The 27,935-nt window shown below is 37.3% G+C and overlaps 2 protein-coding genes across 2 annotated transcripts in view; both read right to left on the bottom strand.

The window, feature by feature from the left end:
* Positions 1-27,935, bottom strand: part of LOC6041424 (helix-loop-helix protein delilah) — an 87,562-nt gene that overhangs the window by 49,469 nt on the left and 10,158 nt on the right. The gene's annotated exons all lie outside the window — the stretch shown is intronic.
* LOC6041425 (fibrinogen-like protein 1) lies at positions 5,233-6,411 on the bottom strand. Its single transcript, XM_038264810.1, has 5 exons — positions 6,295-6,411; positions 6,193-6,242; positions 6,097-6,135; positions 5,506-6,037; positions 5,233-5,449 (listed from the first exon to the last, which is right to left on the bottom strand). Exons 1-5 carry the CDS (start codon positions 6,399-6,401, stop codon positions 5,320-5,322), a joined length of 858 nt encoding a protein of 285 aa, XP_038120738.1. The 5' UTR covers positions 6,402-6,411; the 3' UTR covers positions 5,233-5,319.

The following is a 27,935-nucleotide window of genomic DNA, read 5'->3' as shown; positions in this document are numbered from 1 at the left end:
ATATTGACAGCTGGTAAACAGGTAAACATCTACCGCTTCTCGTGGGGCACCTGACAGTGATGACCAGTAACTGTGTCATTTGAAGTTTTGTTTGGTTTTCCATTACCGTAAAACCACAGAGTTAAACAATAGAATAACAGATCTGAAACTTCATTCCATTAAATTCCAATAAACTTATGCTATCATATCAATTTAAAATAATAATTCAGATAAAATTAATCGAAATTTTATCATCAGAAAAAATAGTGGCTTCTACAGTGTTTTAGAGTAAAGTAAAGAACCTTTATGTTGGAAGTGAGGGTAAAAGAAATCTAAACTCACACAGCAGTTGCCCCGACCCCTCTTAGATTTGCGTGAAACTTTGTCCTAAGGGATAACTTTTGTCCCTGATCACGAATCCGAGGTCCGTTTTTTGACATCTCGTGACGGAGGGGCGGTACGACCCCTTCCATTTTTGAGCATGCGAAAAAAAGAGGTGTTTTTCAATAATTTGCAGCCTGAAACGGTGATGAGATAGAAATTTGGCGTCAAAAGGACTTTTATGTAAAATTAGACGCTCGATTTGATGGCGTACTCAGAATTCCGAAAAAAAAACGTATTTTTCATCGAAAAAAACATTAAAAAAGTTTTAAAAATTCTCCCATTTTCCGTTACTCGACTGTAAAAAATTTTGGAACATGTCATTTTATGGGAAATTTAAAGTACTTTTCGAATCTACATTGACCCAGAAGGGTCATTTTTTCATTCAGAACAAAATTTTTCATTTTGAAATTTCTTGTTTTTTTCAACTTTGCAGGGTTATTTTTTAGAGTGTAACAATGTTTTACAAAGATGTAGAGCAAACAATTACAAAAAAATATATATATAGACATAAGGGGTTTGCTTATAAACATCACGAGTTATCGCGATTTTACGAAAAAAAAGTTTTGAAAAAGTTGGTCGTCATCGATCATGGCCGTTCATGGTCATCCGCGACAGACACGGACGATGAAACAAATAGAAACGCAAAAAGTAACTTTTTCAAAACTTTTTTTTCGTAAAATCACGATAACTCGTGATGTCTATAAGCAAACCCCTTATGTCTCTATATAAAATTTTTTGTAATTGTCTGCTCTACAACTTTGTAGAACATTGTTACGCTCTAAAAAATAACCCTGCAAAGTTAGAAAAAACACGAAATTTTAAAATGAAAAATTTTGTTTTTAGTGTTTTTTTCGATGAAAAATACGTTTTTTCGGAATTCTGAGTACGCCATCAAATCGAGCGTCTAATTTTACATAAAAGTCCCTTTGACAACAAATTTCTATCTCAGGCTGCAAATTATTGAAAAACACCTCTTTTTTCGCATGTTCAAAAATGGAAGGGGTCGTACCGCCCCTCCGTCACGAGATATCAAAAAACGGACCTCAGAATCGTGATCAGGGACAAAAGTTACACCTTAGGACAAAGTTTCACGCAAATCGAAGAGGGGTCGGGGCAACTTTTTCCGATTTCGTGTGAGTTGGTAGAGAATTACCCAATATAGTGAATAATTGTTTCAAAAAACTGAACAAATGCACAATCCATCATGTCCCGATTGCAATCACAGCAGTTCTGCAATCCTTTCAGGTTGTGCGCTGTTACAAAACAGGTCAAAACAACGCGAAAAGTGCAAAAATGGCAATAAAAACGTAAAATATGAACATGTCCCACGACAACAACCCAGAAGGGCGGACGAAAAAAGCAAAACAAAGTCTGGACGCCGGCCACTCGCCGTCACCGTCGACCGGTCGTAGACAGCTTCGCTGGGCCAGAAAATGATCGAATGTGGCTGGATTTTCGTTTTTTTTTTGATATTGTGATTAGGGTGGTTCATTTCATAAGAAAATTGATGAACACAAAAATTGCATTGAAGATGAGAAAAACTCATTTTTTTTATTAAATTACAAATCTTGTGACAACCCTAGTTCAATGTCAATGCAAAAAAAAGCTCGAACCTTTACCCGAAACCTCCACCGATCGGACCAGCAACGAGTGATAGTGCGTGGGAAGCTCGCGTGGCCGGGCGCGTGGCACAGGTTCTTCTCACTTTGAAAAGTGCATTGCCTTCACGGAACCAGCGGGGAGCCCACTTCTTCAAGCTCAAGCCGTTTTGTCCCGTGCCCAAACGCTGTCTCTCTGTCTTGTTGTTGACGAAAATTGAGCACAGGGATGGGAAGTATCAACGTTTTGTGACATTTATTCATGACAGTATGAATCTTGAAGTGCGTTACGCTGACCAGAAGTCGGTGTTTTCAGAAGAATTCAACACGTTGCAACCTTTTTCGCAAAAATAATGTTTTGATTTGGAAAAAAGAACAAAATACAATGCGCTCGTTTTCTCTGGATCGACGCAACATTTTTGCAATCTTTTAAAAGCAAGTTGAAAGTTTTGTGTAGATAAGGATGGTCAAATCCGGACTTTCTCGAGGCTACCTCTGAAATGAAAGGTTGACCCATCACTCAACTAAATTCCAAATTTGAGCTCATTCTGACCAAGGCAACCCCTCCCTCTAATCGCTTGATGTTTGTATTAGAGAAATCGTAAAAATGTATGGAGAAAAGCAACTATTTTACTTTTTTACCTGTGGAGGGCGCCATTATTATCTTATTCTTACCACCTTTATTGAATTTAGAACAACTTTCCCGAAGACACCATATTTTAAGGATTTTTTGCTGGAATGTTATTAGCTTCCGAAAAGGACCATTTTTGCGCGGCCTACATCTGAGAATTGATTAAGATTGAACGACTATTGCGCCGTCCCCAGGTAAACAAACTAAAACTGTTGCTTACGATTCTTCCCATACAAACAAGAGCGATTAGAGGGAGGGGTTCCTGTGGTCAGAATGGGCTCAAATTTGGAAGTTAGCCTAGTGATGGGTCAAACTATGATTTCAGGGGGTAGCCCAGAAAAGCCCGGATTTGGACCACCCTAGTGCAGATAAAAAAAATATTACATAGAAAGCGTTAGGCATTTTCGTAAAAAGAGGTTTTGCTATACAGAGAAAACTCTTTTTACGCGGCGGCGTAACGCTTTTTGTTTCGTAGTTTTTTCTTAAACCATAAAATATTTTAGCAAGCTTCAAAAAGCGTTTTGTAGAGCTGAACAAAACCTACAAACTGTTTTTAAAACATTGCAAAAATGTTACGTCGTTCAGAGAAATCGACAAATTAGAAAAACATAACGCACCGCGTAAAAACAGGTTTCACTGTACAGAGAATTTTATTTCTAAGCGGAGGCGTTACGCTTTTTGTTTCGTCGTACATCTGCACAAAACCAACAAATTGCTTTTAAAAGATTGCAAAAATGTGGCATTATCCAGAGACACCAACAAATAAGAAAAACGTAACGCCTCCGCCTAAAAAGAGGTTATACAGTTAAACCTTGCATAGTGCGCAGGCGTTACGCTTTGAGAGACACAATATTTTTGCAATCTTTTTTAAGCTAATTGTAGATTGGCACAAGACGAACAAGTTGCTTAAAAAAGATTGCAAAAATAAATATTGTGTCGTTTTAGAGTAATCGAAGAAATACAAAGCGTAACGCCTGCGCACTATGTGAGGTTTGACTGTACTGTATATTCACGACAACGAGTGATTTTCAAAGTTTCATTAAGACTTTACTTTCTCATTACTTCTGAAATATTTCATATTATTTAACTAATAGTTTCTAAAGTTGACGTTACATTTCTGTCTTCCCATCCCTGCCACAGACACTGACTGTCGTACAACTCTCTCAGGGACCGGCCACTCGGAACCGATTCGTCCCACTCGTCCGTCTCGTCGTCTGTGGGACCACTCCGCAACAAACGCGCGGGTTCAACCGGTTCAACCTCAGAGTTTCTTGTCAAGAGACGCCAAGAGGTGATAGTTGCAAGTCACTGGGGGAAAGAACGGCAAGTTTTGGGGCACGGGCCTTCTACTTTGGACCGAACACTTTCATTCGTAAAATATTATTTCACTTTCATTCTTCAAGGTGATCGCTTTTCTAAAAATACACAAATCCATTGAACCATTGAACTGGGAAGTTTTGGGACCGATTGAAGATCAACACGGAAAAAACAAGCACTCAAAAGAGGTAAAATTTGTTAGCCAGATTTTTATAAATGGAGGTTGAATAGTAACGGCGTTATGCTCGCCTGAAAAGTCAAAATCTAGCATTGGTACCAAAACCAAAGCTGACCAAAGTGAGATTGTCATGCCATGCCAACCATCTTTTTAGGCCAAGGCGTTACGTTCTGTGATCGACCAGTTGTTCCGTTCAAAAACACCGTCGTGCTAACTTGTCGTACGTGCATTTTGGGCCAAATTGAGTTAAGAACGCCATTTTGTGCAGCAAACAATGCCTCATCTTCTGACCTTCACAGATCCCCAAAATTCGATTTCAATCCTGAGATTTTCAATGAACACCAAAAGAGCTCCGAAAATTTTTGTCACTTTTCATATGAAAGAAGTTTCAATCTTGTCGTGCTATCTTGTCACTCCCTGAAAATTGATGTAAGTGCGACAAAGGGCAAAGGGATTTCAGGTCAGAACGCGTTTGACGCACGTACAAGTTAGACTACCGTAAACATTTGTAATTATAACTCGAACTCCAGCAACCAACTTTAACCAAACTTTGGGACAATGAACAGAATGGTCAGCCAAACAAAACGTGTTTGTTGTTGTTTACATTGCGTGCTTTCGTGTTTGTTTATTCAAGGTCAAACATTAAAACGCGTTTTTCTCGGAACGTCGAAATGGCGGATGCGACAAGATAGCACGACGACGTCGATGTGAAAGCTTTAGCTTTTGTCCTCGCTCCAAAGTTTTTCATATCTTCTTCACTCATTGTGACCTTGTAAAATGTTGACCGTCCCAGATTTGATTTCTCCACGACTGTATCCAAATCGGCAGCCCGGTGGAGGCCGGAGCATCCACTGTCGTAGGACTTAAAATTGCCAACCCCCTCCACCTTAAACTCAGACTTTCCACACCGGCGTGAATCTGCTGCTCACGCGTGCCTGGAGTGCCATTAATCTTCATATGAATATTAATCATTAGGGGAGAGCGCGCCCAATACCTCGTGTGGCATTCCGTAAGATGGACCTTGAAGAGAGGTTGGTTAGTAGCGCAGGTTGTCGTGTAGAAATTGACCTCTTGTGCAATCGACTGAAGCTGGAAGGATTTTTCATTGTCACGAGAGGTCATCACGTTGATTGATCGATGCTGGCAAATTATTTATGGCCACTGTTTGGCATATTTTTGGCGGACGTTGAGTTACCGGGCAAAAAAACACAGTTTTTTGCTTTTATTTAGTCTTAATTTACATCTAATTTCTCTCGAATCATCATGGTAGCTTCCTTCAATCCCTGGTAGTCCTTCCTAAATCGGTACCAATTCATAGTCTGGTGTTGGTCGTCCTGTTGCTTGTACAATCCGTTGAGGTTTCTACAAGAAATCACAATTTTAACATTCGCAAATGCCCTCAATTCCACAGAACTCACGCTTCCATGCAGAAATTGAACCACCACCCGCTCCTATAAAACTCCGCACAAGATTTGTTCCCGTCCCGATCGTTGTCCCGATCCGGCGTAGAAAACTGCATCCCATCGCTCACCCTCATCGAATCTCCAGCCGTTCCCCGGCTCATCCTTCCCAAGCTCAAAGTAAAATTCGTCCTCTCATCCGACACCCCAAACCCATCGTACAGCGCGTACTTCCCCGTCCCGTCAAAGTCCCGCAACTCCACCAGCAGTTCGTGCTCCCCGGACCGAGTTATCCCGTGAATCTTCTTCAGCCCCAGCCAGTGCTCCTCGTCCGGCTCGCCGAAGCCCTCCTTGTACTCCTGCCAGCTGCGCTCAAAGTCCAGCTGCCCGTTGTAGCGACGATGAATCACGATCCAGCCGCCGGATCCAAGCGAGCTGCGCTGATTGCAGTAGGCTATGAAGGGCAGGGTGATGCCGCCCCGCGGACGGATCATGTGCAGATTGCTGGAGTTTGAGGGAACCGCTCGGCAGGACGCGTAGTAGGCGCCGGCTGAAATTTGATCTTGATTCGGATTGGTCTACTAGGATGGACGTAACCTTAAACCTTACTGTTTTTGGAGAGTTCTTCGCGTAGAATTATTTGTTGTTCTGGAATTAAGATGAATCATTCAATTTTAACTCAAGATGGCTTCAAGAATACCATACCTTTGATAGACTTAATCTGCTCACTCAACTGATTAAACTGTGCTGAAATTCTGTTTAAAAAAAAATACAGTTAAAATCCAACACCAAAAACGAAAATCTAACCTCTCCTCGAATTCCTTCAGCTTATCTTCGAATGTCGTCGAGCAGCAGCTGCTGTTTAGAACACTTAGGATGGAAAGTCCCAGCCATAGCTCTCGATACGGTCTCATTCTAACGGTGGTCGACTGTTGAATGAACTTGGCTGAAGGTTTTTATCAAAAGCATGCTTTCAGTTTACGTCACGAGTGGAACCTTTTTTGATTGTGTAGGTTGCGTGAATAAATTATGAGCAGAGTAAACAAATAGCTGTGAATGTGGAAGGGCTGTGAGTAATGCTGACCCGTGTGGTATTGAATGTCGTCGATTTGATCCGTGGCGTTAAAGTTGCTTTTTTAGGGTGATATTTTTTCGACGTTCTTTCCATGAATAAACTAACAAAAATACAACAATACAAAAAAAAAACAAATCACCCTTTTGTAGACATTTAATGACCAGTTTATTCTAATCTAATCTATCGCCTAGCTTTCTTCTTGTCATTTGTTTACATTTGTTGTGTTCCATTGCATTAAAATACAAAATGAAATCACAAACGCGTTTGACGTTTAAACGTTGAAGCGGCCAGGCCTACTGCGTAAAGTTTACCGCAGAGATGATTCGTTGAAGTGAGTGGAGTTTAGGCATGGAGTTTTTTTTCTCTCCAAACGGATCAACCAACTCATGCACCTGTTGAACTCCCAATGACATTCCTCGAATATCGCTGGACCTGCTCCCCAGTGTTACCGGTAGCCTGAGAAATCCGACCCCGAAACAAAGTTGCATATCACCTAGCAGAGTCAGTCAGCCTGCTTTGGCGGGCTCATTAGCGAAAATTTGGCAGCGCAGGTTTATCAGGGCAGCAGTTGAACCAGTTTGGCCACTTGTCACCGCGTGGTCCTTCTAATCGGTTCGGGTTTTTTTTTCTCTCCACCTCTGCAGTTGTCTATCACCACCAGTTCGAGATGAACTCCCCGCTGATACCGTTGGAGGACATGTCGCCGAGTTCTTTTTTTCGCGGGGTGTTAATGACTGCTTTTGGTGCTCAATCTTCGCTCTCGCTCGTGTAGCATAATTAGGTCCAGGGCAGGGCCGCCGTCAACGCGAGCATAAAACTTGGACGGACGAACCGGCGACGAAACGTCAAACGACCGACACGAGCCCAAAATGGTCGATAAATCTTAATTCTGGAGGCCTCGGGCGGTGTCAAAGTGTTTTGCGCTAAATGGGGATAAGAAAAGCTAGCGAAAATGGGCTTTAAAGCTAATTAATTTAATTGGAGTTGTGCCATTTTTTTTGTTCAACCCGGGATATGTTTTGGGTCCAGCAAAACGTGACCAACGCGTGCTTGAGTTGAGAGGAAAGGAGAGGGGGGTGACATGTTTTAATTAAGATCATAGACACGTGCACAAGAAATCGGCTTTTAATTTGGGCAGTCATGCGTAGTTTTGCATAAAGAAATGGGACTTGACCGAAAGGGAAGATTTACGGCGGTGACCGTGCGTAAGCACCACCTTAATGAGCTTGTTTAGTGCTAAAGTGTGCTGAAAAGCATTTTTTTCTTGAGTTGTTTCGTTTAAGGTACCGTTGCGGTGTTGACGAAAGAAAGGATTTGTAAATGTCAATTATAGGTGTTACAAGGTTTCAAAAAAAAACATTTACTTATCCTTGAAATTGGTAGCTTCAATTACCTAAAATAGAAAGAAAACAAGATTATTAATTAAGGTAAATTTTTAAACAAAAAAATCATTTGAAAAATTTCCAAAGAAAACCACTCTTTCCAAAACTCAGCTGAAAGTATTGTTCCTCTGAAATCTCCCATGAAATCCACTCCTTTGTCCCAGCTCAGCGCGCTGCGTCACGTCTGACAGCGCACTCAACATCGGCCAAAAAATCATCAAAAGCCAAAAGAACCCTGCCAAATCAATTACTTCGCGCATCTCTCACTAATTGAATTCAGCGACACTCTAATTTGTCTTTGTGTGTACGTGTGAGTTTCGCCGCATTACACCACCGACTGTTTACAGATGATTAACAGGTTTGAGTAATTTGTTCCACCCGGTTTGCTGTTGTTGTTGCTCTGGCGTTTTTGTTGACGTTGTTTCTCGCTGGCGACTGACAGCTCGCCTCTGTCCTCTGATGGACAAAACGGCACATCAGAGTGAAAGAACCTTTACAAAAAAAGTCGGAGAAACAAACGAAAACATCCGTCAAGCGGCGACGACGACGAGAATTGACGTCGGATTTAAAATGCAGACTTCGACCTCCACGATGCCGAGCAACAGGTGGCCCCTCCGAGCTGGAAACCCGGTCATACTGGATCTGGGGCTGTCCCCAACCTCCAAAAGTCCGATAACCTATCCTTCTAGCAGTGTTTTCTGTGAGTTTTTCGGAGAGACTTCAACGAGCGCATATGAAAGTGAAGCAACGAACCTTAAAATTTAAACGAAATTTTGACCAATTTCAAGAAATCGAACCGTAAAAACGTAAAAAAAAGTCCCAAATCGGTCACATTTACGGGGCAGATTGACCAATCAATCCAGCCAACAGCCAACCTGTTGATCCGGTCATGTCTCCGCCTTGGACAAATGAACCAAAAACTGCGCCCGGTTTCGAAAAGGAATCGACCTTTTCAATAATGCCCTGCGTAGCGACGACGACAGCGGGCTCCACAAATTGAAAGTGAAAACATTAGACGTCCTAATTTGACGTCGCGCGTGCCTTTCGGGCCCCGTCAAACGAGACATTCAAAGTGGGCAGCTTTGAGTTGACCGATTGGAGTGTTTAATTGTACGGTACGCGGACGTAATTATTCCACTTGACGAAAGGCAAGGACTTTGGGCCGCGGCGGCCGAGATTGGTGCCAATTCGCCAATCGTTGTATCCGTTCGCACATTAACGAGACTCGCGAGCGCTCGATTGACAATTAGCGCGAGACATGACAACATGGCTGTGTCTTGTTTAAACATGTAACCAAGTGTTGGACAGTTTTCACACTTCTATCTACTCCCGCGAACAGATACAGAGTGCAGGCCGTCCGTTAAACGAGATAGTTTAATTCGAATTTTAAGCAGTGGCGGAGTTTTAGGATTTTTGAAAGCAAAAATGATACAGAATAAACTGGTACGTAATTAGCCACACAATTTAGCCGTTTTAGAAAAAAAAATAAAAAAAAATAAAAAAATATAGTTTATGTCCCTCTACTCTGACCAAAGTAGAAAGGGGGGGTTCTGCATCTGATAATTGATTAAGATTGGACGACTGTTGCGCCCTCCACAGTTAATAAACTGAAACATCCCATACAAATTTCAAGTGTTCGATTAGATTAGATTAGATTAAAAACATCCCATACAAATTTCAAGTGATTAGAGGTAAGAATGAGCTCAATATGAAATTTAGCCTAGTGATGGGTTAATCTTTGATTTGAGCAACTCTCTACGAAATCGGACGATTTCGACCATTTTTATTTTTTGTATTTTTTTATTTGACTTAAACTTTGTGGGGGCCTTCCCTATGACCAAATAAGCTATTTTGCGTCATTGGTTCACCCATACAAGTCTCCATACAATTTTGGCTGCTGTCCATACAAAAATGATATGTAAACAGCTGTAACTTTTGAGTGAATTTTCTGATCAATTTGGTGTCTTCGGCAAAGTTATAGGTATTGTTGAGGACTTTTGAGAAAAAATAGGTACACGGAAAAAAATTGCAGATTTTATAATCAACTTTTTGTCACTAAACTCAATTTCCCAAAATATGTATTTTTTGATTTTCGAGATTTTTTGATATGTTTTAGGGGACAAAAATCCGCAACTTTTGAGCCATAGAGAAACATGGTCAAAATAAGACAAAGTCCTTTGTCAAAATCTGCCGCCAAGTCATGATTTTTTGAAAAAATAATGATTTTTGAAAAAAATAAAGTTTCATGCAAAAACAAGTTTGACATTATTTTTTAATGCAAAATTGAATTTGCAATCGAAAAGTCCTTTACAATTTTTTTGATAAAGGGCTCCGTTTTCAAGATATAGCCACCGAAAGTTTGATTTTAGCGAAATATTTGCAATTTTTCAATTTTTAATAATAGTGACCATGAGTGACCATTTCTAAAAATATTTTTTTGAAAAGTTCAGAAAATTTGCTAAAGAGACATTGAAGATTGGACCTCGGGTTACTGAGATAGAGCCGCTTTAAGAAAAAGAAACACGAAAATTTGAGTTTTCTTAATCTCACCAAAATAACCCACCATTTTCTAATGACGATATCTCAGCAATTAATGGTCCGATTTTCAATGTTAATACATGAAACATTCGTGAAATTTTCCGATCTCTTCGAAAAAAATATTTTGAAAACTTTTAAATGAAGAATAACATTTTAAAAGGGCCAAACATTGAAAATAACGCCCATTTAAAATGGTAGTCTTGATTTAAAAATTTTCAAAATATTTTTTCGAAAAGATCGGAAAATTTCACGAATATTTAACGAATGTATTAACATTGAAAATCGGACCATTAGTTGCTGAGATATGGTCACTAGAAAATGGTGGGTTGTTTTGATGAGACTTAGAAAACTTCAATTTTCGTGCTTCTTTTTCTTAAAGCGGCTCTATCTCAGCAACCCGAGGTCCAATCTTCAATGTTCTCTAGACAATTTTATAGCGAATTTTCTGAACTCTTAAAAAAAATATTTTAAGAAATGGTCACTCATGGTCACTATTTTTAAAAATTGAAAAACTGCAAATATTTCGCTAAAATCAAACTTTCGGTGGCTATACCTTGAAAACGGAGCCCTTTATCAAAAAATCTGTAAAGTACTTTTCGATTGCAAATTCAATTTTGCATTAAAAAAAATATCAAACTTGTTTGTACATGAAACTTTGATTTTTTCCAAAAATCACTATTTTTCAAAAATTCATAACTCGGCGGCAGATTTTTTGACCATGTTTCTCTATGGCTCAAAAGTGGCGGATTTTTGTCCCCTAAAACATATCAAAAAATCTCGAAAATCAAAAAATACGTATTTTGGGAAATTGAGTTTTAGTGAAAAAAAAGTTGATAAAAAAATCTGCAAATTTTTTTCCCGTGTACCTATTTTTTTCTCAAAAGTCCTCAACAATACCTACAACTTTGCCGAAGACACCAAATTGATCAGAAAATTCACTCAAAAGTTACAGCTGTTTGAATATTTACATACCATTTTTGTATGGACAGCTGCCAAAATTGTATGGACCCTTGTATGGGTGAACCAATGACGCAAAATAGCTTATTTGGTCATAGGGAAGGCCTCCACAAAATTTAAGTCAATTAAAAAAATACAAATAAAATCCATTTCCGGTTTTGGTAGAGAATTGCTCATTTCAGAGCGTAGCCTCGAGAAAACTCGAATTTGGACCACCCTTATGTTTACAAATTCAAAAACATAGAGTTATCGGATATGTTTACAAGATTTTTATTCGTGTAGCTTCTTGAAACAATCATACGTTTTTATCCTGCTCCCCACGGAGAAAATTCAGTTCTCAAAATGGTGAACAAGCATTCATGAAATTCGGAACCACGGGCAAAGTGTTCAAATTGATTGGAACGTTTTTAAAAAACTTACGGAAAAAATCGGAACAATCTTATGAACATGATGTTGTTGTTCATGATTTTGGGAACTGATTTTTCTCCGTGGCATATTTTTCTGTATTCATCCCTCAAACTTTGAATTTCCAACCTTATCTTAGTTCTTATCGCATCGCTACGCCACTGCCCTCGATCATCGTGCAGCTTGTTGCAAAAAGCTCTCCGACAACACACGCGTATCATCGGCAACTAATTGTACCTGCCTGCCAGCCAGGTCGAAGCTTACAAACAGACAGAATGAAAGAGTACGAGGGTACTTGGGTTGGCGCGAGCTTTTCAGACAAACAGAAAGCAACAAACCGCGCGCGCTTTTTAAGTAGGCTTAATTTGCACTTCTTCACCGCTTCGTACACTTAGCACCAACGCTGTGCAAATTGACGGGATGTGATTAGTACCAATAGTTTTAACAAGCGCGCGCCCAAGAGCAATTGATACCCCCGGCCGCCCGAACAGTTGAGTTAGACCTTAGAGCGCGATCGATGGGGTCCTTAACGCGGCGGTCTCCGAAACAAATTATTGACCGACTTGGACCCGGCGTGTCGATTGGACGTATGTAAATGCTTCTAATTGGGCTGTTGAGCATAATTATGCGAAGTAAGACACTCTTGAGTAACTCCAACCTTTTGGGGCGGGCTGTGATTGAGAGTGGCTTGTCAATGTCTTCCATTTGTCAGAGCTCAATGGCGGAGTGCGGCGTCAATTACCACTCCAAATGTTTGCCTTTATCTCTGGCTGGCGAGACTCGAAGAAATATCACCCATCCCGAAGGAAGCGATTTTTTCTCATTTTCACCCTGCGGGTTTGCAGGCAATCAAAACAGTTGTATACAAGCTTGGTTTTAATTGAATTAAATTTTTCACCGAACGACACTGGCGATGTTGTAAATGCTTGACACAATTGCTTTTTACAACATTTAAAGAAATCCAGAATTTGAATATTTTCGACAACAGACCACAAACGCGACGATTGGGTCCTCGGAAGAATAATGGCGACCTTCTCGATACGAGTGGCTTCGATCCGGCAACTTCACGTAGGTCTGTGAACTCAACCAGTATCAGCGACACAACGGTTGGTGGTGAAATATTAATTAAACTTCGATAACCAGCCTTGGGGGCAGCTGCAGCAAAAAGCAAACTCTGGACACTCGAAGATAGCGGCAGCGAGACGGTTCTGCCAGGATCTCGGCTTCTTTTGGTGAGGTTTGGACGAAGAATGTGGGCGATAGCCGGAACGAAATAAAATGTATGGGTTTATTGATTTTACTTCATCGCTCGAACTAAGTTGTGTTCACCGTTTTGCACGAGTTGGAACGGGCTTTTTGGAAAGAATTTTGCTTGGCCGGCCGCATATTGAGACCAAAACTCAGCTCTTTTACGGTTAGATTGCAATAGGTCTAGACATCACGATAAACGAAAAACTAGAGCACGTGATGTAAACAATAACAAACACGTTTTGTTTGGTTGACCATTATGTGCATTGTCCCAAAGTTTGGTTGAATTTGGTTGCCGGAGTCCCGAGTTATAATTATTAATGTTTACAGTAGTCGGGCTTGTACGTGTGTCAAGCGGGTTCTGACCTGGAATCCCTTTAAGCAGTTGTCGCACGTGCAGCAAGTTTCCGGGTGTGTCAAGATAGCACGACAAGATTGAAACTTCTTTCATATGAAGGGTGACAACAATACACGGAGTTCCTTCGGGTTTTGTTGAATGTCTCATGATTGAATTAATATTTTGAGGATCTGTGGAAGTCCAAAGGTGAGACATTCTGAGCTGCACAAAATGGCGTTTTCAATTCAATTTTGCCCAAAATGCACGTGTGGCAAGATAGCATGACATAGAAGATATGACATATTAAATTTAAAGTGAAATACGTTTAAATAATACGTGTAAATAAACGTCACGGTCACCATTGCATTTGGGTAATTCTCCGCCAACTCACACAACAGTTGCCCCGACCCCTCTTCGATTTGCGTGAAACTTTGTCCTAAGGGGTAACTTTTGTCCCTGATCACGAATCCGAGGTCCGTTTTTTGATATCTCGTGACGGAGGGGCGGTACGACCCCTTCCATTTTGAACATGCGAAAAAGAGGTGTTTTCAATAATTTGCAGCCTGAAACGGTGATGAGATAGAAATTTGGTGTCAAAGGGACTTTTATGTAAAATTAGACGCCCGATTTGATGGCGTACTCAGAATTCCGAAAAAACGTATTTTCATCGAAAAAACACTAAAAAGTTTTAAAAATTCTCCCATTTTCCGTTACTCGACTGTAAAAATTTTGGAACATGTCATTTTATGGGAAATTTAATGTACTTTTCGAATCTACATTGTCCCAGAAGGGTCATTTTTCATTTAGAACAAAATTTTTCATTTTAAAATTTCGTGTTTTTCTAACTTTGCAGGGTTATTTTTTAGAGTGTAACAATGTTCTACAAAGTTGTAGAGCAGACAATTACAAAATTTTTGATATATATACATAAGGGGTTTGCTTATAAACATCACAAGTTATCACGATTTTACGAAAAAAAGTTTTAAAAAAGTTGGTCGTCATCGATCATGGCCGTTCATGGTCACCCGCGACAGACACGGACGACGAAACAAAGAGAAACGCAAAAAGTAACTTTTTCAAAACTTTTTCGTAAAATCGCGATAACTTGTGATGTTTATAAGCAAACCTTATGTCTATATATCAAAATTTTGTAATTGTCTGCTCTACAACTTTGTAGAACATTGTTACACTCTAAAAACAACCCTGCAAAGTTAGAAAAACACGAAATTTTAAAATAAAAATTTTGTTCTAAATGAAAAATGACCCTTCTGGGACAATGTAGATTCGAAAAGTACATTAAATTTCCCATAAAATGACATGTTCCAAAATTTTTACAGTCGAGTAACGGAAAATGGGAGAATTTTTAAAACTTTTTAGTGTTTTTTCGATGAAAATACGTTTTTCGGAATTCTGAGTACGCCATCAAATCGGGCGTCTAATTTTACATAAAAGTCCCTTTGACACCAAATTTCTATCTCATCACCGTTTCAGGCTGCCTCTTTTTCGCATGTTCAAAATGGAAGGGTCGTACCGCCCTCCGTCACGAGATATCAAAAAACGGACCTCGAATTCGTGATCAGGGACAAAAGTTACCCCTTAGGACAAAGTTTCACGCAAATCGAAGAGGGGTCGGGGCAACTTTTCCCGATTTCGTGTGAGTTGGTAGAGAATTACCCATTTACAATTGTCCAGTATGTTAATAGAGAAGATAACGATTGATTCCCACCTAACTCGTAACCAAAAGTTAGTCTATCAGTTGTCGACTAACAAGGGAAATGCGTAATAAACTTTTTCTGTTATTAATACCAAATTATGGTTTTCCTGATCCCTTCAAAAGATATCTTATGGTTTATGCAAGAGCATACTAATTTTAGGTATTGTTTTGATTTTGAGTAATTCTCTACAAAATCATTTTTTTTTTAAATTTTATTATTTGTATTTTTTAATCAGGCAGAAACTTTTTTGGTGCCTTCGGTATGCCAAAAAAAGCCATTTTGCATCATTGGGTTGTCCATATCTGGAGTTTTTTGAAAATGTCCAATAAACCAAATTTTCAGTTTTTGCTTTTTGGGTGTTTGTAATACCCCTGACACAAGGCGGTTTCAAAAACACCCAAAAAGCAAAAACTGGAAATTTGGTTTATTGGACTTTTTCAAAATAAACTCCAGGTATAATTTTCCATACAAATTTGGCAGCTGTCCATACAAAATGATGTATGAAAATTCAAAAATCTGTATCTCTTGAAGAAATTTTTTGATCGATTTGGTGTCTTCAGCAAAGTTGTAGGTATGGATACGAACTACACTGAAAAAAGATACACGGTAAAAAAAATTGATGATTTTTAATTTACCTTTGTGTCACTAACGGAAAATTAAAAAAAAAATATATTTATTTATTATTTTATATGTTTTAGGTGACATCAAATGCCAACTTTTCAGAAATTTCCAGTTTGTGCAAACAATTTTTGACCGAGTTGTAAATTTTTTAATCACTACTCGTTTTTTCCAAAAAATCGATTTATTGGTCGCCAAAATTTTTCGACTTCAATTTTCGATGTAAAACCAAATTTGCAACCAAAAAGTCGCAGTTTTTCATTTTTTTAAATTAGTGCACATGTTTGCCCACTTTTGAAAAAAATATTATTAAAGAGCTGAGAAAATTCTCTATATTTTGCTTTTTTGAATTTTGTTAATATGATCAACACATTTTTTGGGTCCCTTTTAGGGTCCCAAACAACCTCTCAAAATTTGGGAGCGATTGGTTAAGCCCACGATTGGCGCAAAATGAATGAAATTTGCCATACTGTCTTCGGAAGAGTTGTTCAGGACATCCAGGGCTATACTTCTACGGTGTTAGTTTCAAAAAATAATAAAACATGAATTTTGTAACTTCAAAAATGTGAAAATTCCAGTTTCCTCATAGTAATTTCCATACAAATTTCATTCGCTTTGCGCCAATCGTGGGCTTAACCAATCGCTCCCAAATTTTTTAAGGTTGTTTGGGACTCTCAAAGGGACCCAAAAAATGTGTTGCTGATTGGATTTTTGTCTTTTTAAATTTTTCCATATAACTAGATTCCACCCTAATATCCCAGCAACTAATGGTCCGATTCACAATGTTAAAATATAAAACATTCGTGAAATTTTCCGATCTTTTCGAAAAAAATATTTTCGAAAATTTTCAAACAAGACTAACATTTCAAAAGGGCGTAATACTGAATGTTTAGCCCGTTTGAAATGTTAGTCTTGATTAAAAATTTTTGAAAATATTTTTTTCGAAGAGATCGGAAAATTTTGCGAATGTTTTATATTTTAACATTGCAAATCGGACCATTAGTTGCTGGGATATCGACATTGAAAAATGGTGGGTTTTTTGGGTGAGATTTAGAAAACATCATTTTTTTCTGTGTTTAAACCTTTGCATGGCAATATCTCAGCAACTAAGGATCGTAAATCAGAATATTGAGAATTTTCTCAGCTCTTTAAAAATATTGTCTCAAAAGTGGGCAAACATAGGCACTATTTAAAAAAAAAAAATGAGCAACTGCGACTATTTTCAAAAAAGTTACTCAAAAACGGCTATAACTTGAAAACGGTGCACTTTATCAAAATTTCAATAAAGTACTTTTTGATTGCAAATTAGATTTCACAACAAATTTTTTTGGCGTGTTGAAATGTTTTTGCGACCAATATTTCGATTTTTTGAAAAACCTGTATTGATTTAAAAAAAATCATAACTCAGCCAAAAATGTTTTGCACATTCTGAAAATTTCTGGAAAGATGGAATTTGATGTCTCCTAAAACATATAAGAAAATAAAAAAAATAATATATTGCAATCAAGTTTTAGTAGCAAATCAAGTTTTAGTGAAAAAAAGCGAAATAAAACAAAATTTACCGTGTATCATTTCCTTCAAAGTAACAGATTTTTGAATTTCCATACATCATTTTTGTATGGACAGCTACCAAATTTGTATGGAAAATTATATGTACAAACTAATGATGCAAAATAGCTTCTTTGGGCATACATAAGGCACCAAATAAGTTTCAGCCGAATTAAAAAATACAGTAAAATCGAATGACCGAAATCTGAGAGAATTGCTCTATTGCAAAATGGCAGAATTTGTCATCAATCCGATACCATATTTTGGTATTATTTTTGTATTACAGTTTTTTTATCAAATTCCTCTGAAACTATGGGCACGAAAGAATTTTGACAAGGTCAATAATGTTGCGCTAAAATGACTTGGAAGCCAAAAATGTTACAGTAGATTTTTAAAATTATTGATAAACCCACTAAGAAGATTTTTAGAATCGTTGACATTTCTCTAGGTCGGGATAACCAAATACTTTGAATCAGTGATAGTTTTAATGATTTTTTTTGCTTTTTTGGTTTTCTCAACGAAAAAAAAAAATACCTCAGTCACTTTTCGTTACTCAGCTGTAACCAATTTAAGGCAAGTAATTTTATGGGAAATTCACTCCCAGAACTGTGCATCGGCATACGAAGGATAAAGAGCACGGTTCGGTAGTAAAATTATACTGTGTGCTGACGGAGAGGATAAATCTCGAAATTACCGAGAGTACTTTAGTCATGAGTTCATTTCCCAAAAAAGTTCATCTATCAAAAAAAAAAAGTACCGGTACCGAGACTCGAACCCAAGACCTTCGGCGTACTGAACCATGCCTTTGCCGTATGGGCCACCGATTTCCATTTTATCAACTCGTTGGGGTCACTCCACTAGAGCTATAACATTATCCCATGACCGACTGTGACCACCTCAAAGAAAGTGGGCCGGGACAGCTCCTGACACTCCCGGAAGGCTCGATCCCAGAAAAAAAAACCGGTACGCGTCACAATAAAATCACGATGTGATCGCGCGAGGCGGCCCCAATTTTCTCCGGTCGACTTTATTAATTATATTTTCAATCAGGAGTCGCACTCGATGGCGGAGAATCGGGTGCGGTGTAGCTCTTTTTTTTTTTTGGTAGTTTATTTTTATTTTGATGACGGCGGGAAAGCTACCAGGGAGATGCCTTCACGTAACTTCATAAAAGGGTTAATTCAAGCCCTCGAGGAGTGATCATTTTGGGAGGAAGCCGTCTTTGTCAAGTTTGCAGTTTTTAAAGCGTAATTATCGGTTGCGAACGTTCGATTTTTTTTTTGGTTGATTCGATGCTGGGAGGGGGAAATTACCTAAAAGAAGCGAATGAAAATTCCAATCAAATCGTTTGAAGGACTGCCGAAGAAAGCGGTGCGGAGACTTCCGAAATTTTTGGACATGTCGAAATTAAATTTCACCAGAATTGAGCGGCAGTTGTCAATCTTACTTTGAGAAAACGACGAATCTTCAATTCATTTGGAGATTGCCAAATTCGTCACAATTTCTCAAACCGTTTTGACACCAACAGGCTTAAAGTCATTAATCGCCAAATTCGGTTCAATTCCTTGCGTGCAGTTCGCGCGCTTAATTCCCCTAATTGGGAAATAAAGTCAAACTCTTGCTGTCGAGAGCAGGCCCGCGGGTGTCTAAAAGTGCACCAAATTTGGGCACACGTTTTATGATGGTTCCATTCATCGGGAAGGCTTTCGTTGATTTTTTTTTTCCCTGCACAGCAGTGACAGACAGCCTTTGAGGAATTTCGAACCAATTATCGTTTAATTTGGCCTTAACGAAAAAAAAATCAATAAAACGAGGTCGAGTTAACGTCATCCGAAGTTCACACCAGAAATTAATCTGATGATTCTTGAATTTTCTGTATTTGACTTCGAAAATCTGTACCAACATTTTTCTAAACATTAATTTCAAGAAATATGTTTGATTAAGCAACACGTGCCATAAATACCGCAAACATCACCCCTCAAAAACCATTCCAAAAATATTGATTCAAACTTCCACCAAGCAAACAATCACTGCTCATCACTTCAAACAAAAAAAAGGTCCACGCTGAATCACTCGAGTGCACAATCAACAAACAAATTTCACGAAATTCGTGATGAGCTTCCCCGTAAGCCTTCCAACAGGCAAACAAACAGCCCCAGTCCATTGTTTTATGACACGCACTCCAGTCAAAATAAAACGTGTGTCTGACGTCTTGATCTATCACCGCGCATAATGACTCCATTTATCACGACGACGACGACGAAGTGTGGCCGAGACAAGACGGTCTACGAGAGAGAGAAAGATCAAGTACAACAAATGCGTACAGGTCATCTCCTCGAAAACAAATCCAAACACAAACGCCGTCGTAACGAGTACGAATGTGAGGAAATAATCAGCCGAGACAAAGGCGACATTTATCATTGCGTCCTGCTGTGGCGACCAGAATTTGAGCGGCGTTGAACAGGGAACTTGGACAGACATTGGGCCACGCTGGAGTTTTGCAGACGCAGTGTCTCGTTGACATTTCTCAGTGTGGGTGGTGACCTTAAAAGCGTTTTCAAAAGTCTGTTAGGACAAAGTTTGAGAAAACTAAATTCATACAGAAAATCTACTAAATAACCGTAAAACATTATTTAAAAACCACGTACGTAATTTTGTTTGAAAAAGGGCATTTGAATTATTAAAGCAGTTTATAACACAAAAACAACTAAGTTATCTCTACGTTTTCGCAAATCGAGTTTTTTTAGAAGTTAATATCTTTATTGGACATTCTTATAATAATAACAATTTATTTACATTCCAAGTGGTATGGCTAAATGCTCTTCATCTTTGTTGTACTTTTCGTTTTATTATTAACTGTTCACATTCATTTATTGACTTCAAATTGTTCTTAGCAAATCTCTACAAAATCGACCTTTATTCATTATAATTTTTGTATTTTTAATCCAGCTGAAACTTTTCTGGTGCTTTCGTTATGCCCAAAGAAGCCATCTTGCTCTTGCATCATTAGTTTGTCCATATAATTTTCCATAAAAATTTGGCAGCTGTCCATACAAAAATGATGCATGAAAATTCAAAAATCTGTATCTTTTGAAGGAATTTTTTGATCGATTTGGTGTCTTCGGCAAAATTGTAGGTATTGATAAGGACTACACTGAAAAAAAAATCACGGTAAAAAAAAGATGATTTTTAATTTAACTTTCTGTCACTAAAACTTGATTTGCAAAAAAAAAACACTTTTTTATATGTTTTATGGGACATCAATTGCCAACTTTTCAGAAATTTCCAGGTTGTGCAAAAAATCTTCGAACGAGTCATTAATTTTTTACTCAATACAGATTTTTTTTTCAATAAATCGAAATGTTGGTCTCAAAATTTTTTTAACTTTATTTTTGGATGTAAAATCAAATTTGCAATCAAAAAATACTTTAGTGAAATTTTGATAAAGTGCACCGTTTTAAAGTTAATTTAATTTTTAGGTGACTTTTTTGAAAATAGTTTTTCATTTTTTTAAATTAGTGCACATGTTTGCCCACCTTTGAAAAAAATATTTTTGAAGAGCTGAGAAAATCTCTATATTTTGCTTATTCGAACTTTTCTGATACGACCTTTAGTTGCTAAGATATTGCCATGCAAAGGCTTAAAAAAGAGGAAAATTGATGTTTTCTAAGTCTCACCGAAACAACTCACTATTTTCTAATGTTGATATCTCAGCAACAAATGGTCCGATTTTCAATGTTAAAATATGTTCCCAAATCTTTTCGAAAACAATATTTTTAAAATTTTCAAATCAAAACTAACATTTTAAAAGGGCGTAATATTGAATGTTTGGCCCTTTTGAAATGTAAGTCTTGATTTGAAAAATTTTAAAATATTGTTACTGAAAAGATCGGAAAATTTCACGAATGTTTCATAATTTAACATTGTAAATCGGACCATTAGTTGCTGAGATATCGACGTTAGAAAATAGTGGGTTGTTTCGGTGAAACTTAGAAAACATCAATTTTTCTGTTTTTAAACCTTTGCATGGCAATATCTCAGCAACTAAGGGTAGTAGCATCAAAGTTCAAAAAAGCAAAATATTGAGAATTTTCTCAGCTCTTCAAAAATATTTTTTCAAAAGTGGGCAAACATTTGCAGTAATTTTAAAAAGTGAAAAACTGCGACTATTTAAAAAAAAAACACCTTAAAATGGCCTTAGCTTGAAAACGGTGCATTTTATCAAAATTTCCATGATGTACTTTTTGATTGCAAATTTGATTTTACATCGAAAAATAAAGTTGAAATTTTTTTTCGACCAATATTTGTTTTTTTTGTCAGTTTTAATTAAAACACCATAACTCGGTCAAAGATTTTTGCACAACCTGGAAATTTCTGAAAAGTTGGCATATGATGTCCCCTAAAACATATCAAAAATAAATTAAAAATAGAGTTTTTTGGCAAATCAAGTTTTAATGACAAAAAGTTAAATAAAAAATCACCAAATTTATACCGTGTATCATTTTTTCCAGTGTAGTCCGTATCAAAAAAATCCTTCAAAAGATACAGATTTTTGAATTTTCATACATCATTTTTGTATGGCTGTCAAATTTGTATGGAAAATAATTTGGACAAACTTATGATGTAAAATGGCTTCTTTGGGCATACCGAAGGCACCAAAAAAGTTTCAGTCGGATTAAAAAATACAAAAAACGAATGAACGAAAATATTTTTTGAAAATGTAGAATGTTTCAAATTATAAATATGTACTCAGTTTTGTTCACAAAATACCGTATTTTTCAGAAAATAATAAAATTTTTATAATTAGCAATATGGGTATCAAACGAAGCGAAATTTTGTATGCTTTTTCAATTTATTTGAGTTTTTTGTGAAAATACAAAAAAAAACACAAATTACCGTATTTTTTCGAAAATGCTCAAATTGTCAAAATTTGCAATATGGGTAGCAAAAGAATTGAAATGTCGTATGCTTTTTCAATTTATTAAAGGTTTTTCTGAAATTACAAAAAATTTCACATCTCGCCGTATTTTTCGAAAATATTCATATTTTTAAAATGTGTAATGTGATTATCAATTGAAATTTTGCATGTTTCGTAATTACATTCAAATTGTGTATGCTTCATATCCTACAAAATTTAGAGTCATTTGATACCCATATTGCATATTTTAAAAAATCGACTGCGTTCGAAAAGTTCCGTATTTTGTGGAAATTTTGTTTTTGAACAAAAATAGCTTGAATAAAGTGAAAAAGCATACAAAATTTCGCCTCGTTTGATACCCATATTGAATATTTTGAAAATTTGATTATTTTCGAAAAAATACGGCATTTTGTACAAATGTTTGTACTTTCAAAAAATAACTCTATAAATGTAAAAAGCAAACCAAATTTCGCTTCGCCTTTGATATTCATGTTGCACATTTTGATAACTAGTCCGTTGCAAATATTTTTCAAAGTTTATGTCCGAAAAATCAGAGGGCAAAACATTTTTTTTTTTTTCAGATACTTCAAAATTTCAAAGGAAATAGAAGTCTCACCAACTGAAAATAATTTGATATACATTTTCCTTCATTTTAAATCTAATTTAGCATGTCTTGGATCGATCCAAAATATTTTTAATTTTTGATTTTGACAAATGTACAGCACCGCAAAAAGTTTTTTTTTTCGACGAAAAAAACATCTCTTCAATACTTGCATATTTTGAAAACTAATAATTGCAAGCAAGTAGGCAGGTGTAAAATGCATTTTTAAACACTTTTTTCATTCAAATGTGGAGACCATGACAAGTAATTTCAATTATAATATTTTTTCCAGATTTCGTGTGAGTTGGTAGAGAAAAACCCATACAAAATTTTGCTTTGTTTGATGCCCATAACGTCATGATTCGAAATCCGGACACTTAGTAGCATATTATTTTTGTTATAGCTGACAAAAAATCATGTAATAAGTTGGAAATGAAGAAATATCATCAGGATTTATTATTAACAGTCAGTTTTAATAGAATGCATGCAAAACATGTCTTTTCTAACATTTTTTCATCAGAATTTGAAAATTAAATTGACTTGTTGTACTTTGAATCCCGGAAACTGATAAAAGCTGATTCGAAATCCGGACACTCGTTATTGCTAATGAATCGCACAAATTTGGACTGAAATGTTAGTGAATGGCATTCTTTAGGTCTCAAATAAGCTGTTAACATCAAAACAATCGATATTTTATATAAAAATTTGCTAGAATTTAGGGAAATCAAAACAATAAATTTCTGCTTTGCCTTCCCGGTGCTTCGGACAGCTATGACATATTTCACGTGAAATGTTTCGCATTTTTGATAATCTTATAATTTAATTTTATTAAATTATTTTGACATCAACTACAGCGTTCAAACAAACTTTAAATGAAAGTTGATGTTAGAATTCATCAAATAACCCAGTTTTGACATTTATAAAGCGAACTTATATCCAAATAATTGATAAAACAAGATGAGGTGTCCGGGTTTCGAAGCGTCCGGGAATTCGAATCATGACGTAATGCATATTTTGGAAATTTGAGTATTGCGAAAAAAATACGGTATTTTGTGATTATTTTTTTGTATTTTCCAAGTATTTTCTAAAAAAACGGTATTTTGTGAACAACTTTGAGTAATAATATTCTGAAGGTCTTGGGTTCGAGTTTCTTTTTGGACTTGAACCCACGATTGAAGTGCTCTCGGTGATTTTGAGATTTATCCTCTCCGTCCGTCCACAGTACCATTTTACTACCAAACCATGTGCTGGGTGTACCATTTAAAAAAACATTGCAAAAAATCTCAATACTCTCCTCATTTCTCCACTTGCATCCCCTTCATTCGGCGAATCCAAAGCGCGCACACCACTTCCCCTGCAAAAACCACCCCGCTGATCACGGTTCCACACAGCACCACGAACCACGCCGGAACCAGATCGGCAAAGCTCAGAATGTCCGCCCCGGGGTTGACCCCCTCGGGCGAGGTCGCCGCATACCGGGCATTGCTGAGCACGATCCACTGGTGGCGCCACCTGGCTAGGAACCCGGCCTCGAACAGAGCCTTCTGGACAAAGCCGAAGTGATGCTTGAGGGCACTCCGGGCTGGAACCGGATAGAAGCCTACTCCCATGGCGAGCTTTTGCTCCATGATTTTGTACCGCGGCTGGTTGCTTTCGTAGTCCCAGTTGATCGAGCGCTGAACGAGCAGCGAACCCACGAATCCGTTGGTGAGGTAGACGCTGGTGCCGTCCAGCTGCTGCTCGCTGGTTTGGGAGGAGTTGAGGTAGAGGTACACGGAGTTGAACATGGGGAACTCTAGGGCTAGCTTGCGGTCAGCTTTGACGGGGGTTTTGCTGTTCAGGATATCCTGCAGGGTGGTTACCAGTGTGACGCGCGGTTTACTGCTCATCAGCGAGATGATTTTCGTTTCGTAAGCGTTTGAGACGAAGAAAAAGAGAATGATTAGGGATAGCATGACCGCTTTTTCGTTTCTTCCAGCATGGTTCAGGTCGTACCGTTCGAAGCCACAGATGGGGAGGAGGAGGGGGTCGTTTTCGAAGGTGTTGGGTACCAGGATCGATACTACCTTGATCGCTATTATCCCAATGAAAAAGAGAAACCATAGCTCCGTTTGGAATGGACGTAGGAATAGTTCGGCAATGTTCAGCGATCGTCCACTTGGAGCTAGGAAAACGTTATCAAATGGAATTGGTTGCTCCAGATAAATACTAGCGTATTCTAAAGAGGCAACAGGTTCCGCAAGGATATCAAACGGACAGGCTTCGGTGTAGGCGACAGTCTGGATACAAACGAAGATGGACTCCTTTTCAAGGTCAACCTGGTATGGACAGACAAACTTCACGTGCTCCGCCGAGGTGTTCAGATATCTTGCCATCTCTTTGACAAGCGTGACATCGTTGCCATAGCACGAGGTTCCGCGGCATCCGTTGAGTAGTCCGTCAACCAAGCTGAATCGTAGAGGTTTTCCGTTCAGATAACGCTGCTGGTCGGGAAACATAAACGCGGGTGGCCAAAATTGGCTGTGGTGAAAGATTTGCTCCTGCACAAAATCCGGAAACAGCATCAGTTCTTTATCGACCGAGAGGAACGCCACGTTGTACATCTTAGCGGCCACGAACGCCTGTATGAATGCAAAGTAGGACACCGCGTTCGGGTCGGTGCTCAACAAAATCAGGATTTTGATACCTTTGGGAACCGTTCCCATGAATTGACCGTAATTTTCCCAAACCGAGTAGTTGTTGTTTGTGTACTCGACGTGTACGATGAGCAGCGATGGAAGTCGCCATTCCACACTGGCTACCTTTGACCAGTTGAAGCGACTGTTTGTGGAAAGAATCGAAACCGACTTCCCGTCCAATGCGTGAAAGATTTCATCCAGGAGGTGGCTGTTCCCGGGTGGATCACTGCAAGCGTGGTACAGCCAACAGTCAAAGTGTCCGGCTTGGTGCGACGACAGGTGTTGTATCAGCGAAACGGTATAGTTGATTAGTGACTTCTGGAACTGCAAGTTTTCCGTGTAGCGGTACGCGGTGATACCGGGCAAGGTTACCAAGGTTAGCAGGAATCGACCGAATGGAACCATGGTCACGCCGTGTTTGTCACAGTCACAGTCCTAAACCAGAACGTGTGTTGATTTTAGCGGAATTTGATTTCTTATCGCAATTTGTAGAGTAGCTGTTGAGCGCATGCATAAAGTATGCAAATTATGGTACTAGTGCATTAAAGATTTTTATGGATTGGATACAACACTCAAAGCTGTGGACGTGGACTGCACATTTTGGAGACCTGGAGCTATCAAATTTTGAGTTGGGGTTACCAAATAATCGGAAGCCGACAGATAAGAACGCAACTTGCAAAGTTTGGCTTGGCGTGTTAGGCTGGATTTTCATGGATCATGCAACGACATCGTAAGCACGAGCATCGAAATTTTTACGATGCTCTTGGATGGCGTTATGACTTAGCTATGACACAAACCTAAATAACGGGCAGACCGCCATTTTGCCCGCAAGCGTTTCAAGAAGGAACGGTAGAAAATGGGAGTGAAACGCTTGGGGAAACGTCAACACAAAGCAACACGTGCACGGAAAAACCAAAGATAAAAATTTTAGACAAGTGCAGGGAACTTTGAATTTAGAACCATGCAAAATTTATTTCCGGATAGAACAAAATAATAATAATATTAATAATGTTTAGCAGCATTTAGTAGAGCACGACAAAATAGACAAAATAGACCAAAATAAGACCGGCGAGAACGGGAAGTATTTAATTATAGAACGAAAAATCAAAGTATGCTATTTGAAGGGACTGAAAATTAATTGATAGATGGAGCCATATTGATATTGAGAAAATTGACAGCCAGAGAGTCAACTGTACAAACATGGGGTGAATTGAAATTCAGAAATTCAGAAATTCAGAAATTCAGAAATTCAGAAATTCAGAAATTCAGAAATTCAGAAATTCAGAAATTCAGAAATTCAGAAATTTAGAAATTCAGAAATTCAGAAATTCAGAAATTCAGAAATTCAGATATTCAGAAATTCAGAAATTCAGAAATTCAGAAATTCAGAAATTCAGAAATTCAGAAATTCAGAAATTCAGAAATTCAGAAATTCAGAAATTGAAAAATTCAGAAATTCAGAAATTCAGAAATTCAGAAATTCAGAAATTCTGAAATTCAGAAATTCAGAAATTCAGAAATTCAGAAATTCAGATATTCAGAAATTCAGAAATTCAGAAATTCAGAAATTCAGAAATTCAGAAATTCAGAAATTCAGAAATTCAGAAATTGAAAAATTCAGAAATTCAGAAATTCAGAAATTCTGAAATTCAGAAATTCAGAAATTCAGAAATTCAGAAATTCAGAAATTCAGAAATTCAGAAATTCAGAAATTCAGAAATTCAGAAATTCTGAAATTCTGAAATTCTGAAATTCTGAAATTCTGAAATTCTGAAATTCAGAAATTCAGAAATTCAGAAATTTTGAAATTTCTTAATTTCTTAATTTCTTAATTTCTTAATTTCTTAATTTCTTAATTTCTTAATTTCTTAATTTCTTAATTTCTTAATTTCTTAATTTCTTAATTTCTTAATTTCTTAATTTCTTAATTTCTTAATTTCTTAATTTCTTAATTTCTTAATTTCTTAATTTCTTAATTTCTTAATTTCTTAATTTCTTAATTTCTTAATTTCTTAATTTCTTAATTTCTTAATTTCTTAATTTCTTAATTTCTTAATTTCTTAATTTCTTAATTTCTTAATTTCTTAATTTCTTAATTTCTTAATTTCTTAATTTCTTAATTTCTTAATTTCTTGATTTCCTAATTTCTTAATTTCTTAATTTCTTAATTTCTTAATTTCTTAATTTCTTGATTTCTTAATTTCTTAATTTCTTTATTTCTTAATTTCTTAATTTCTTAATTTCTTAATTTCTTAATTTCTTAATTTCTTAATTTCTTAATTTCTTAATTTCTTGATTTCTTAATTTCTTAATTTCTTAATTTCTTAATTTCTTAATTTCTTAATTTCTTTCTTTATTTCTTTATTTCTTTATTTCTTTATTTCTTTATTTCTTTATTTCTTTATTTCTTTATTTCTTTATTTCTTTA

This window comes from Culex quinquefasciatus, chromosome 3 (assembly GCF_015732765.1).
Source record: "Culex quinquefasciatus strain JHB chromosome 3, VPISU_Cqui_1.0_pri_paternal, whole genome shotgun sequence".
NCBI lineage: Eukaryota > Metazoa > Arthropoda > Insecta > Diptera > Culicidae > Culex > Culex quinquefasciatus.
The sequence above is the reverse complement of the archived record's forward strand: the minus strand, read 5'-3'. Positions and strand labels throughout refer to the sequence as shown.